General features: G+C 42.7%; 1 protein-coding gene across 1 annotated transcript in view; it reads right to left on the bottom strand.

The window, feature by feature from the left end:
* Positions 1-11,035, bottom strand: part of TMPRSS7 (transmembrane serine protease 7) — a 37,706-nt gene extending 26,671 nt beyond the window's left edge. The window contains 8 exon segments of the mRNA XM_044769351.2: positions 78-186; positions 189-302; positions 1,022-1,060; positions 1,993-2,186; positions 3,312-3,379; positions 6,105-6,235; positions 9,117-9,324; positions 10,988-11,035. Coding sequence (XP_044625286.2) covers positions 78-186; positions 189-302; positions 1,022-1,060; positions 1,993-2,186; positions 3,312-3,379; positions 6,105-6,235; positions 9,117-9,324; positions 10,988-11,035 — 911 coding nt within the window.
* Positions 11,036-14,677: the final 3,642 nt, after the last annotated feature.

Here is a 14,677-nt window from a genome sequence, read left to right as displayed (position 1 = left end):
AGGCGAACCCAGATACTGCAAAACAGAGATGTTGTAAAAAATCTTTTCACTAGCCAACCAGAGTGTCTGCATAATACCTATACAAGATGGTGCTCCGGATTGGCAAGAGGGCATCATAAATGGTCAGGGAGTCTGTGACACAGTTGTCGGCTTCTATCTCGATGGACTCGATGGAGAAACGAATCAGCCCACTATGGCCACCAGTTTGAAGTGGCACATCAGCCGCCCTGAGGTTGCAGAAATCTCCAGAGGGTAGCGGAAAGACGGATGATCTGCATAGAAATACTGAGAGCAGCCTTTGTCTGTGGAGACAGCAGTGTTGTTTTTGTTTTAGGAATGCCTTTTCTAGAAATTCGTATAGAAAAGTAAAGAGCAAAAGAGGTCATGTGGAGGACATCTGTTGTCTTTGCCAGCCTCGAGTCCACTCCCCTCTCTTCTGGTAACAGCGTCTAGATTTTACCTTGAGAAACTACCCCTACCCCGTCTATATGGTTTGCTTGGGGCCAAATTCGCCCTTAGGTCCAGAGGTGGGCACATGACCCAGAGCGCCAATCAGAGTCAAAGAAGCTAGTTCAGGTGCGGGCGTGTCAGCCAAACTGAGACGTTGAGACTCAGACCCAGAACTTTGCAGGAACTGTCAGGAAATATGTGTGGGGTTTTTTCCACCATGGTTGCTAAACTGAAAAATTATACGCTTGGATCTGTTGGTGGCCTTTTATGCCATCCCATTGGAAGAGAACAATCGATGAAACCTCAACAGAGGAAAACAGAGATGCAGAGTCCTGATATTTTATTTTAGAACCCGGACCCGACGATGCTTGAAGCCAGAACCCTCCATGGATGTCCCAGTTACATGAGCCAATCAAGTTTCTTTTGTGCTTACGCCAGTTTGACTGTATTTCTGTCACTTGCAACTGAAGGAGCACTAACAAATACCATCATTTGAAAGGGAAAACTAGCCAAATGGACACTGATTTGGAGGTGAGAGGAGAGGGGAAAAAAACCACATGACATGATTTACCAGCTCCTATGGTTGAGGAGTAGTCTGACCGAAGCCCAGCTGCATTGAGAAAACACACAGAAAAGACACTGTCAGTCCCAGCATTTCATTTGAGAATTTTGTTTAGTAAAAATTATTTTCAGTCCTTTAAAAGCCATCCGACACTTCTGGAATTTGCTGTAAAATAATCCAGTGAGTGTGGGGGAGGTTGTTTCCGTATTTAGAGATCAAATAGGATGGCCATGAGTGGATCGTTGTTGAAGCTGAGTAAAGAGTATATGAGAGTTCATTATACTATTCTCTTTACTTTTGGAGGCTTGAAATCATCCATAGTGACGTTTTAAACATTTTTCAAAGGTTAAAATATAACCAAACAAACATAATAATAATTAGTTCTGAAGTAGCACATGTGGTGCAGAATTTTCCACTAGAGATTTTTCATTCACTCGTTTAACAAATACTTATCAGCCACCTACTACACGGCTGCCCTACATACAAGTTAAAGCAAAAGAGAAAGCTGCAGGAACTTTGGGTTCCAGGGTACTTAAACCATTTCACTGTCAAGACAAACGATGGAATTTGCGTTTTGACAGGACTATGGGGCAGGCCGTTTTGGAGCGTTGGGCAGCACTATCTAAGAGGAGTGCAGTTCTGTCTGGAGGAGGGAAGAGACAAAAGGAACCTCAGCAAAGCTCTTCCCTCTCCAGGACTTGGAGCCTTAGTTTGAAGATACATGAAGCTAAATTAAATATAGAGAGGAGTATACTTTAATAAATTCAATTTCATGTATATTTTGATCCCAGTTCTACTGCCCAATCACTGTATATGACATTTAGCCATTTCCTTTACCAATGTAGTTCTAACGTCTTCAGTTAATCTTGTTCCAGTTGGGATTAGGGAAGAGAATACTTCATTACGGCATTGACTATGATAATAGCAGTATCAGGAGTGTTGCGGAAGGAATGTTTAAAAGAGAATTACCCAACAATCACCATTTAGTACCACAGAGTCCATGTCCACAGCCAGACCCTGCAAGCTCCCCACAGAGGTCCGGTTTATGATGCTCGTCTGGATGGAGTCCTTCAAGATGGCGGCCACACAGTCCTCACAGAAGATATGGCCCTTGGCATGTGGCATGACAAACACAATCCAAAAGTGGATAAGGAGGCCACCTTTGTTGTTACTGCTGTAGTGAAAAAAGAAAGATGTTCAAGGATACCTCTCAAGAAGTAGACTCTCATAGGGAGCCAGTGACCTAAACGATAGATTCAAGGTAAGGTCAGTGAGTACATCCTTTGTAATGCACATCCCTCAACAGAACATAACTTCCTTCTTTAGGAATTCATTGACTCCTATTATGGGGATTGGACAGGGAAAGCATCATAGTACATGTATTCTTGTGTTGGGTTCAAATCTAGAACCGTTAATGTACAGCTGCATCTCCATGGAGAATACGCTATTTCTATGGATGTTAATTAGCATTCACAGCTATTACAAATAACAGCTATAATTTTTAGTAACCTACCACATCCAAACACAGTGCTAAATCTGTTTTATCACATTTAATTTTATGAGAAAGGTCCTATTGTTATTCCATTTTATAGATGAGGAAATTAAGGCCAAATACAACTCAAACTCACACAGGTAGTAAGTAGCAAATCCAGGAATCAAACCCAATTTGGTTTTCAGTCTGACCCTGGAGCAGGAGCTCCTCGCTGCACAAGTATTGTCATGTTTTATGAGAAACATAAGATAGCGTTCTCTAGTAAATAACTTGGGAAATGGAAGGTGAAGGAAAGTAAACAAATTACTTTACTCCAAGACTTCTCAGTGCCTTTAATATGCCAGAGTGGACTGTGAATCTCTGTAGATATATTGGGCATGGGAAAAGGTGGGATACAATACACGGCACACAGTTTTTCCTAAAAATCATTTGACCATGGGATGCCTTTTTCTCAGAAGAACTCTCATGACCAGCTTTTTATTGAACATATTTTGAGAAATACAGGTCTGCGTTTTATTTTTGCCCCCACCCAACATAGCAGGCAGTGTATGGCCATTTTGCCCAGGGGCATTAATCCAGGGACCCAGGATCCCAGATGGGGAGACGGCAGGCTTTGGTAGACGAAGAGAAAAACTCAGCATGAGAGCAGGGGAAGGAGTCGGGGCACCACTGTGCCAAAGGTGTTAACCCAAAACTGCCTCCAAGAAGTCACGGGAGAATGGTGATATCTCAGTCTTCCCACTGCCTTGAGGGGAATTTACAGCAGTGAACGAGTGTGGAAATCCCAAAGCGAGGGACGTGCGTTACCTGACATCTGCGACGACAGACTGCTTGTAAAATTTGGAGAAGGCGGATGTTGTATACACCAGGTTTACCTGAAAAAGAAGACCCGAGGCCTCTGAAGGCTTTCGAGTATGCCTTTCTCTTACAGTACCCAGCACGCTGTGGTCCAGGCTCCGACAGCCAGCGAGGAGAGACACAAGTCTCAGACTAAAGGCCTCTGACTCCAAACCCAAACATTAGTCCTTGAAATCAAATTCCTGCTTCCTCTAGCCGTCTTCAGTTACTTTCATTCTGCTCTCTGTGAAGAATCATCAGTTACCTTCATTCATTTATTGCTGTCTTTATACATCCTAATCAAGCTTAACTTCCGTATTCCGCCTACACCAAAAGTTAATTTTCTCCACAATTAATAAATCAAACTCGTTTAAGAACATTTTCAAAATATTTGACCCGACGTCTTTTCTATCAATGCACGGCATGGAAAATTTATTCTTAAGGACACATTCCTGTATTCGCCACTAGGGGGCGGGTGGTGCCCACAGCCGGGTTGACCCTCCCTCTTCAGATCTCTCCAGTTCCCGGGGAAGCACCCAGCCTCTTTAAAACTCCATAATTGGATCTCAGAAGAAAGCTCTTTCAATCAATTTACCTTCTTTGCCCTTACTTAGCATTTCTAAAACCAAATTGACTCTCTTCTGCTAAATCTTCTCCTCCTGTATTTCTTCGTAAGAGCAAAACCACCTACCTAATTGCCCAGGAGGAAAAAAATCCCATAGAAATAATATAGGATAGTGAAAAATATATGAGCTATGGTGTTTAAATTCCCTATGCAACACAGAACACGTTACCTAGACCTGCTGAGCCTCCACTGTATTTTTCTTTTTCTTTTTTTATCTGTAAGCGGTGATCAAAAAGGCTGCCTCTTTAAGTGGCATGTTAAATAGCGATAATAAAATGTGCTGAGCGCCATGCTAACTGTAGGAACAAGGGTCTACACAAAGCCAGTGGCCAGTGTCGGCTCTGCGGGGGGGGGGGGGGGGGGGGGGGGGGGGGGGGGGGTGTCAGCCAGGGTTTCACAGAGAAGGAGACCTTTTGGATGGGTCATGAGTGATGAGTGGAATTTCACTCAGAAGAGGCTGGACAGAGGCTTTAGATCCAGAGAGAACAGCACTAGAAAGGGCCGCAAGACGTGTAGATGTAATGATTATTCATAATACAAAGAATAGTTGGCTTAGATCACAAGGTTTCTGTCGTGGAGAAAGTGGCATGAAATGAGACTGGGAAGACCGGGGGGCAGATTTGGAAAAGCACCTGCTTGCCATTCTTAAGAATTTGTGCTTTATCCTTAAACCAAAGCAGAAATATTATTTTTAAAGGATCCCTTCAGCAGTAGAGAGAAATGGCTTGTGGGGGGGAATGAGGAGTATTGCCTGGGATTAGGAAAAGGGGGAAGGAGGTGGAAAAAAAAAATGCCTACCTCTTTGGGCTGATTTTAGGACTAATTGATATATATTAGAATTAAAGCAATGTACCCAGTATACTGGGTACTAGAAGGTACTGAAGGCCTTCGATAAATAAAAGCCACTGTGCCCACTGTGGCCTTTGCTTCCTCTCTCTCACAACCTTTCCTCATTCAACACTACAGCATGCCTATCACTGCTATAGAGTCACCACTGGGTGGGCCATCCTGTCCATTACTGTGCGGATAACTGGCAGAAACTTTCAAGTTGGTAATATGTACCAAGAGCCACGCATAGATGTTTTGCTATTTGACCAGTGATACTTTTAGGAAACCTCCTAAGGCAGTAATCAGAGATGCACACGGTTCATGTGGCAGTTTTGTTGTAGCACTATCTATAGGAACAAAAATTGGAAGCAACTTAAATAGCCAATAAAAAGGGATTTGCTAACTTTGTAGCTATTAAAACATATGCTTTTTAAAGACTTTTGCTTAGAAATGTGCAACCTAAGGTTAAGAGGAAAAAATCAGATTATAAAACTGAGTATCTGCTAATACTCCAATATCACGTCATCCCTTGTGTTTATGTGGTCCAAATTAAGAAGGGCTCAATCTCTGGAGAGGATGTTAAAGATTTTAATGTTCTTTTTTACACTCTTCTGAATTTTATAAAATTTTTACGATAAATATGTATTAGTTCTATAATAACAAAGTCTTTTTTAATTTTTTTTTTTTTTCGAGGAAGATTAGCCCTGAGCTAACTAACTACTGCCAGTCCTCCTCTTTTTTTGCTGAGGAAGCCTGGCCGTGAGCTAACATCTGTGCCCATCTTCCTCTACTTTCTATGTGGGACGCCTACCACAGCATGGTGTGCCAAGCGGTGCCATGTCGGCAACCGGGATCCGAACCAGCGGATCCCGGGCCGCTGAGAAGCGGAACATGCGCACTTAACCACCGCGCCACGGGGCAGGCCCCAGCAAAGTATTTTTTTTAAAGTGAAGAGATGCCAGTGCATCAAGGTTGAAATAAATGTGTACAGATCACAGAATTAATCAGAATGCATGTAACTTCAGTACTGGGAGGCAATTTAAAGCCCACCTGATCCAATTCCTTTATTTTGTAGATGAGAAAAACTGAATCTCAGAGCACTACTTCTTTTAGTTTCAGCAGAAAAAAAATAAATAAGCAATTCTATCAAAGGAGTAAGTCTATCTGACAGCCAAGATGAGCTAAATCCCATACCCTCTCTGCTTCCTTCATCCACCCTGCTCACCTGTGACACTTGTCACCCCTCCACCCCATCCCCTCACCCCTGACACCTCCCTTCCCCAGCCTCTCAAGCGCCCCCGTCACCTCACCACTTGCTGCACAGTCTGTGCCACTGACAGAAATTCCCTGGACTCCTTCTGTCGGTGTTCAGGGAGAAACTCAATGTTGGTGATGCGGAACATGCCCACAAAGTAAAAGGCGTCTTTGCTTTCCGTCTTACCTGTGAGACAGGAGAGAAGGCGGTCAGGAGATTGCCTCTGTCTGGCGCTGGGGCACAGTCTGATCTACGTCAGTATCAGATCCTAAAACGATTTTATTTTAAGCAGCTGCGTATTTTACCAGTTACGGCTGGTGGAGCTCTACATGTGGTTAGTAATATGTCTTCCATCAGCGGGAAATCACCATATCCCTTTGAATAGTCTATTCTTTCTATCAGCTTCTGGCAAATACTTAAGGGCAAGATTAAAAGGTAAAAGATAAACCTCTCTGACTTTATACATGTCCTAGAGATGCTAAGAGGTCAAAAACAGCACTCACAATGTTCATGGATGCTAAGTCTTTGGAAGGAGAGGAAGTAAGAAACGTGCACCACTGAGCTCAGAGGTGACCTGACATAGTGGGAGAAGAGAGAAGGGCCCCCAACTGAGCTTCACTGACCCCTTGGGCGCTCATGCCCTGTCTGACTTGTGAGGCTGATGCCCGGGGTGCTGGGCCAGTCCTCAGCTCTGTGCAGTGCCGGGAGACTTCATCCTTCCTATGCGCCACGAAGTGTGGTCTTTGGCCTGGTGTCAGGTCACTCTTGCTCAAATACTCTGCCCAGTGAGGACCATGGGATCAGTACTGGGCATCGGGCCTACCAGAAACTGCTGACAAAATAGGCAAAGATATTGCCTGTCTGAGTTGCCTTCGGGCACCTGAGAATAGTGTGGGGGCCATGAGGGGCTCTCCTTTCAGCCTTTCCTTTTTGTTACAAGGTATTACTGCTATGTGACACCACCCCTCTGGCTCCCACGGCCCACCGCATCATAACTTCTGTCTGCGTGTCTGCCCTTCTAGACGAACAGTAACTTCTTTTTGTCCCTCAGCCCCTAACATAGCATAGTGAATGCCTGCCTTAGCTTTGAAGCTCAATAGACGTTTGCGGGAAGGAAAGCAGAGAAGAAGCAGGAGAGAGGGAGACAGGGAGAGAGGGAGAGAATACTCTCTCTGGGCACAATGCCCAGTACATGGAAATGCTGAATAAGTGGTGGCTGATTTAAAAAGAAGGTACACCCTATGTGAGTGATAGGAAGCCGCCTCCCTCTTATGACCCATCCAGGGTCACGTGAACCCCAAGCGGTGTGGTTCCGCTGTGGCAGGTTGGGGAGGGGCACAGGGTGAGGGCAGGAGACCTGAGCTCCTGTCCCAGATTTACTCTTTCAAGTTATGTGACCTTAGACAGATTGCCTTGCCTCATTAGGTCTCTCCTGTAAAACAAGAGTTGCTTTTGTTTCTGATTTTACCAGGGACGTGTTTCTTAGATTTTTTTTTTTCCTTGCAGACTCTAAAATTTGAATGAAAACTATAGCTTCTATCTAGAAGCTTGCACATCCTCCTCACATCAGTAAGTACTCAAGAGTCAGGATCACAACAATGCAGGGGAGATCAATTTAGTCTTGAGCCAGATTACATTTACCTAACTCTTTAGCTCAGCCCAACACACAAGACCCTGCACTGTCTCCCTGATGAGCAGTCCACGCTCCACATTTCTCAAGGCCACCTTCCACACCCAAATTGCTTGGATCAAAACTAACCTCTGTTGTCTGTTGAACAGTTCTCATTTATTCATAAAAGTATCCCTTTGCTCATACTGGTCTGTCTTCCTGAAATGCCCTTCTCTGATTTTTATGCAGCCATCAAACTACTTCTACACAGTGATGTTCCAAAACTTTATGCAAAATGCCAGGGCAACGCAAATGCATCGGTCGAAGCCCAGCAGAGGCTGATGGGAAATAAGTTGGTTTTTCTGGGTTGGGGTTGTGTGTCTTTTGTGTTTGTCTTAATTGCCCATCAATTTCACTTCCCCACTAGTCCATAAACTCCCTGCAGACAGATTTTTTTCTTGTCTAGGCTCTGCTCCCATGCCTATCACAGGGCCCACTTCCAAGATGTGTCAATGAATTTTCAGAGCTAGTTCGTGAAGCCTTCTCTGGACTTTATTCCTGGGCAGGTTGGAGGCCTGTCTTCTGTGATTGCAAAGTAATTGCTTAAGCAAAAAAATAAATCAACTCACTCTCCCTCTCTAGCACTGAACTGCAAGTTTTTTGAAAGTGGCAATGCATCTGTGAGCTTTTTGAAGGTGGGAGATGCATCTTGGTGCGCCTAATGTCTTACATCGTGCCATGCAAATTATAGGTGATCAATTTGTGTAGATGTAAGTGACGTGCACTGTTCAAGACAATATTCATTAATTCTTTGCCTATAAATCTTGCTTTCCAACCAAATTGTAATATTCTTGAGAGTACACTTATCTTGTGTCAAATATATTAAGATGTGTGGGGTGGGAAGTCCAGCATAAGTCAACAAATGCTAGAGTTAGTGAGCTGCATGGGTAAGTACTACTCTCTAAGGAAGAACTTAGTTATAACTCCTGTCCAAAAGGGTCAATCAGATTGACAAAAGCATAAAAAACAGAGGAGAAAAAGGTACATGAGTAAAATAAAGCTCAGGCAGCTGGAAATATAAGGTTGCCTAGAAACAGGAGGTGGGTGGAATGAGGAAAGGAAACAGCTTAGCATTCCATTCATTTTTTAAAGCTAAAATGCATTACATTTCTGAACTAGTCAAAAGCTCCTAAATATCCTCCTCAGCTCTTATCCTATCCCCCATCTCTGCTCCTCCTGCTCTCCTATGGGAAAAAAGCAGAGGTGGTAAAAGAAGAAGTAGGAGAGAAAATTTTGGTTTCTTCCTCCTTAAAACCTCAACAGTTTGGGAAATGGTTATCAGTCTGGGAAATAGGAAAATTCTATCAGAAACACCCCTGGGGTAGGTTGGGCCTGCATTTCTCATGCTGAACTCACAGGGCCAGCCCTAACCCCAAAGAAATGCAGGGTTTAACTCACTGATGTAGAGCCATAGAAGGGTCCAGGCTATGACTGCTAGGATGAATAGAAACACTGTGAAGAGAATGATTTTATTTTGGACATTCCAAAAGGGAGCTTTCTTCTTGGCTTGCTTCTTGGGCTTGGCTTTGCTGATGGGTTTTCGTGGTGGTCGTCTTCCTGGCAGCTTCCCATGGGCACTGACCGCCTGAACTGAGATATTGGATATCTTCAAAAACAAGAAAGATGTATCATCAATGAGAGGTAGTCTGGAGCTTAAATGGAACCACCCCGTCAGGAGAATCTTGGTGCTGAAAGGCCTAAATATGTCAGTCAAATTATTTATATTAGCATAATAAATGGACTTGCATTGAATCACATAATTAAGGTGAGAAAAAACAGACATCATATGAACTCTGGTGAAATGTTTCCCAGGTCCTCTCCTTAACTCTCCAATTCTGCTAAATAGATGTTGTAGAAGATAGGCCTAAATTTCATGGAGTGTAGACTAGAGGACCTGAAGGTCAGAAGGTTAGGATTCCATGTGGGTTAATTCAAGCAGATACAGTTCAGATGTGGGAATGTGTAAGTGCTTCCAATGTTTGTATTCTATAGCTTTTCTCCCACAACCAATGTCTTCTGGACTGAGGCAGGACTGAAAATAAGAAAATAAGTGACTTCCTCATAGAAATGAATTGATGTGCTAATTGTGACTTCATGACTGGTGTTAGGAAGAAAATGTTAAGGCTGACGCTCTGGTTTGTGCAAGGCTGTAGGATGGGGATCAAAGTGCATGTTTCAACATTGCCCCCCAGGTATGCACTTTTAAGGCAGTTGCTGAATTGCTCAGTGACTCAGTTTCTCAATAACAAATGAAAGAATAATTAAAAATAAAGAATGAAATAGAGGACTCCTGTTAGATTAGAAAGTTATTGATTTTAGTGTTTTGATGTGCAAAGTGTTATGTGCAAGAGGAAAAAATACATTATTTAACTGTTTCCCCTCCCCTTTTTTTTCTCCTCTACCCTCTGTCATTTGATGCTGTGAATTCTTTAATAATGTATATGAGAGTTTAGCTTCTTTGAAGGAGAGATTTATACACGTCAGCGTAACTAAACTCCAGTGATGAAATAACTTTTAACCACACATTCTTTTAAAGACAACAATCTAGAACACCAGTTCCAAAGAAAACATCTCTTTTTTTGAGCTCCCCTAAGAATTCTCTCATTCTCTCTTACTCTCCCTGACTTTTCCCTTTAAAGTACATGTCTTCCTGTCTCTAATGCTACCAATTAATGGGATAATATGTGGCCAAGAACATTCTGAATTATTCATGGCTCCCTCATTCTTTTGGCCAAAACACCCTTGTCAACCCCTGGAATGAAATGTAGCTTATATCCTTCCTGGTGAAACTGAACTAGACCAGACACCCTGCAGGAAAGGAGATGGTGTTTCTAAAAAGAAAAACATTCTACTGTAGTATGAGTTGACTGTGATGTCAAACTACTTTCAAATATTCCCGCAGAGAAGTCAAAAAGGAAAACACAGAGAAATGCCAGCACATGTAGAACTGACAAGGCCAAGGTTGGATCTTTAAATGCAGGAACACATTATAGGCAGTCTCAGTTAGCACTGATTAAATTTTAAAATGGAATTTGTGTAGAGATCAGTACAATTTCCCTGGAGTTTTAGAAAAACAGCTGCAAATCAATTGCGAAGTACACACTTTAAAACAAGCTCACATTCGTAAAATCCATTAAGTACCATGGGAAGATAAAGTATTTTATTATTGCTCCTTTTATTTTTGTTAAGTAACATGGCCTCATTTTACTAACAGGGTCAACAATAAATGGCATTCAAGTAAGAGGGAAGGCTTCCCACCCTGTACTTACATTCACATCAGCGGGCTTGGTTGAAATATCACTGTTTTCTTTGTCCATGTTTATATGTTCTGCATGTGAACATCCAGAGGTGTCTCAAAGCCGGGTTTCACCCCCCTCCATTCTTGCTTGAGAAGAATTGTTTGCTGCATTCAAGCTAGCTTTCAGAGGAAAGGAGTCAACTTACTCCACCGGGTCCAGTTCAGAAACTGAAGCTGCCTCATTGCTATATAGCAAACATTAAAGGGACTTATCAGTCAGCTTGGCACCCCAAGCTGAAGGTGCCTTAATGTACCTCTAATACTAGCCTGGCCCCTCAGAGCTGAGCCTCAAGGCAAGGCTGCCTCACAAGGACACAGTTCAACAATCCAAAAATATTTACGAGTCATTAAAACTTTTGCCTGTGTCTTCTAAAGAATATTAAGAGATCTAGCATTTAACTCTCAGCACCACTTCCTAGAAACCCCCACACCCCTGTTTCTCTTGCTCACGTCTTGTGCCCACCCAGAAGCCTCAGTCACCAATTCTTCTCTCAATGCTGCCGCTACACTCTGAAAATTCCTGTCCAAGAGGGTTTTTTCCTTTTTTCTCCCCTCCTCTTGGTGTCCTCAGTAAACCCAGGTCCTTTCTGATGTAAGTCTCCTCTTCCTATCTGTCCCTTTCTTCCCCAAGTTAACCCGAATTAGGTTCAAGTGTGGGGAGAGGAAGGTAATCATGAGGGGCATTGTCAGAATGTTCTTAGCAGATGGGGGCGGGGGGAGGTGCCTAGGATTGCTTATACATTATACACCCATCCCAGTGATGCAGACATGCTGTCCTGTGGGCACTGGGCGTCAATGGAAAGCTGGTTAATTGCCTTTAAAGGGGAAACACTACTCCGCTGATCTAGATACACACTCCAGTCCTTCAAGGTGTAGTCATAAGAAAGCAAGTGAGAAACTGCCTCACTAAAATGAAGTCCTCTTTAACTGCCCATCATTTCTGTATTATTTCCCTTATTTCTAGAACTATTCATTTCTACATAATGTAAGTAAACTATATGTCCTGAGCAGTGGCCACTGACAAAGACTCTCCTTGAGAGGAACTTTAGGCGGGCTCCTCTGAGCCCTCTTTTTACCAGTGCCTCATCCTTGGGCCCTGTCCTCAGCCTGCCTAGTCCAATTGGAGTAAGAATCCTGATGTCAATTTAGTGAGAATCCCTGCCCCTTGATATCTGATCAAGTTCCTCATTCTGAACCCTTGATGTATAAATCCTTGGCCTGCCTTTGGCGAGAATCCCCCTACCCTTGATGTTTCCTGTTAGTAATTTTCCTTCCACCGGCCTCCTCACTCTGTTCATTGGCCATACCTCACCAGCTATCTTTGCTGTATTTGGGATTAACCTAACTCTATTCTAAAGTCTCTTTCCTCTATTGCAATAGTACTGAATAAAATCTGTCTTTACAGCCTTCTCACTAGTGTCCATCTCTGTTTCTCTTTGACGCCACCAAGATTGGGAAGGGGCAGCAAATCGTAGGAGGCTGCACTGTATGTACAGAAATTTAAAACAATCTTACAACCAACTACAGGCTGCTTTTCATTGTCACCATTTGCCAGTAATGCTAAACAATGTCATTGATAAAATACTCCTCCCTGAAAAAAATCTTTGATTGGTATACATTCTAAACGATTGCTGCCATTACAATTGAGTTTTAATAATATATATGTAAGCTTCAAATGAGCACATTTTTATTACTCATCTTTTAATAAATGACTCATGTAGAAGTTAATCTGGAGGACTCTCATCTGTACAGTTGGTCTCAAAACCAAAAAGACTCTGTGACACATGCTCATTTCAAGAGTAAGTTTCTAACAGTCTGGGGTCATTTGAGCTGACTTGGGGGAGAATCTTTGTCTCCACAACGCATGTGGAATTACATATTCCTGCATTTAAGCAGAAGATTCAAAGTAACCAACAATAGCACAATGACTGTAAAGGTGAAAAAACAGAACTTCAATTATCTCATTTCTGTTATTCCATGTGACCATTGGGAGTTAGTTTATACTGAAAATTTAAAACAATTATACAGAGCATGAAGTGCCAGGGGTAATATTTTATATATAATATTTTATATCCAATAATTATTTGTTAATTTTATTTTTATGACCATAATTGTATATACAAAGTTGAGTATAATTTTTCACTGATTTTTTCTAGCCATTATTAGTCTTCACTTTACTTTCTGATTATTACTGAAAATACTTTCATTGCCTAGAGGAAAGGGTTGTTAAGAGTGATCCACTCTACAGGGACAGAGACATGATAAAGCAAGTACAGAAAATGTTAATGGCAGGATCTCAGTGTGGTATATGCATCTACACTATAGAATTGTTTCAACTCTCTGTTTACAAGTTTTCTTGATAAAATCTTGGGGGAAAATTATCATCTCTGGGAGTCAAATACTCTAGATAAGCCACTAGTTTTGAGAGGCAATAGCAAAGAAAGCTGAAGTGCAAGATAAAATTTTGGTGACTGCGCGTGCATCCATCTCCTTGTTGCTTTTACTGGCATAGAAGTCTTGGTACGGAGCCCCCTCCATCCCAGAACATATGACCAAAGAGAATCACAATGACCAGATGGAGGTTGGTGCTTCCCATCATAAGCAGCTTGAAAGATAGTGAAGAGGTTTCTATTCCTTTCCCAGGAACAGAGGCCCCTGTGCTGAGGGAAGTGGGGCAGGTGACTACCTACTGGTCAGACAAGCAGATATTGTGCAATGGGAAAAGGGAATCATTTTCCATTGGATTCAGCAGTGGCAATTGGGAGCACATAACTTATCCAATACATTAATTCAATACATGAAAACATTTTGAATGTTTCAACCTTCTGTCTCAACCATGAGCCCAGTGGACCTGAAGGCCTAGAGGTAGGACCAAGTCATTCATCTAACGTAAGCAAGGTCTGGGCCCCTGGCATGGAAGGCACTTAGCAATGGGGTGACACTTCCATCCTTGCCTATCCAGAGGACGGACCAGCTCTGCAGCAACTGATAAATTCATTTCTGCTACTTAGGACCCACTTCTCTCTATTATGATCAGTGGCCACATGCAAAGCTGCCATTTGATCCCCACTCATCCCTGAGCTCTCTGCAGAGGGGGAATGAATCCTGAGGAATCACAAGGTTGCACAGGAGCCTAGGAAGCCAGCCAGCCATTTAACACTATCACCCTAAATGTCCTGTAATAAAATGACGCGACAGTGATCCTGGCTTCCCTGTGCCTGCTGACTCACAGGAACATGATTCTAATCCATTTGTCACATCACATGGATCTTTTTAAAAAGTGAAATGATAGTGGGGCATCTTAGTGAACCCCTAGATCTAGGCTATTGAGGCTATTGTAATATCCTCTCAACTGGTTTTCCTCCTCTGGGCTCATTCCTCCCATGTGCACATCACTACCAAATAAATCTTCCTAAAATAACTCTCTGCTGTCACCTCCATCCTTGACCATGGCAGCCCATCTCCTTTTATTCAGTCTCCCTGGCCTGACATTCAAGGTCTTCCTCAGGGTGGCACCAGGCTACCTTTCTGTGTCCCCCATCACATCTACTGAATCTTCTCTGTCAAATGATGCATTTTCAATTTTTAGTCATTCATTCATTCACCCATCCATCAGCTTACTCAACATATATTGCATGCCTACTAGGTGACAGATGCCAAA

The sequence above is a fragment of the Equus asinus genome, chromosome 5 (assembly GCF_041296235.1).
Source record: "Equus asinus isolate D_3611 breed Donkey chromosome 5, EquAss-T2T_v2, whole genome shotgun sequence".
NCBI classification, from domain to species: domain Eukaryota; kingdom Metazoa; phylum Chordata; class Mammalia; order Perissodactyla; family Equidae; genus Equus; species Equus asinus.
This window is presented reverse-complemented; position numbering and strand designations above follow the sequence as displayed.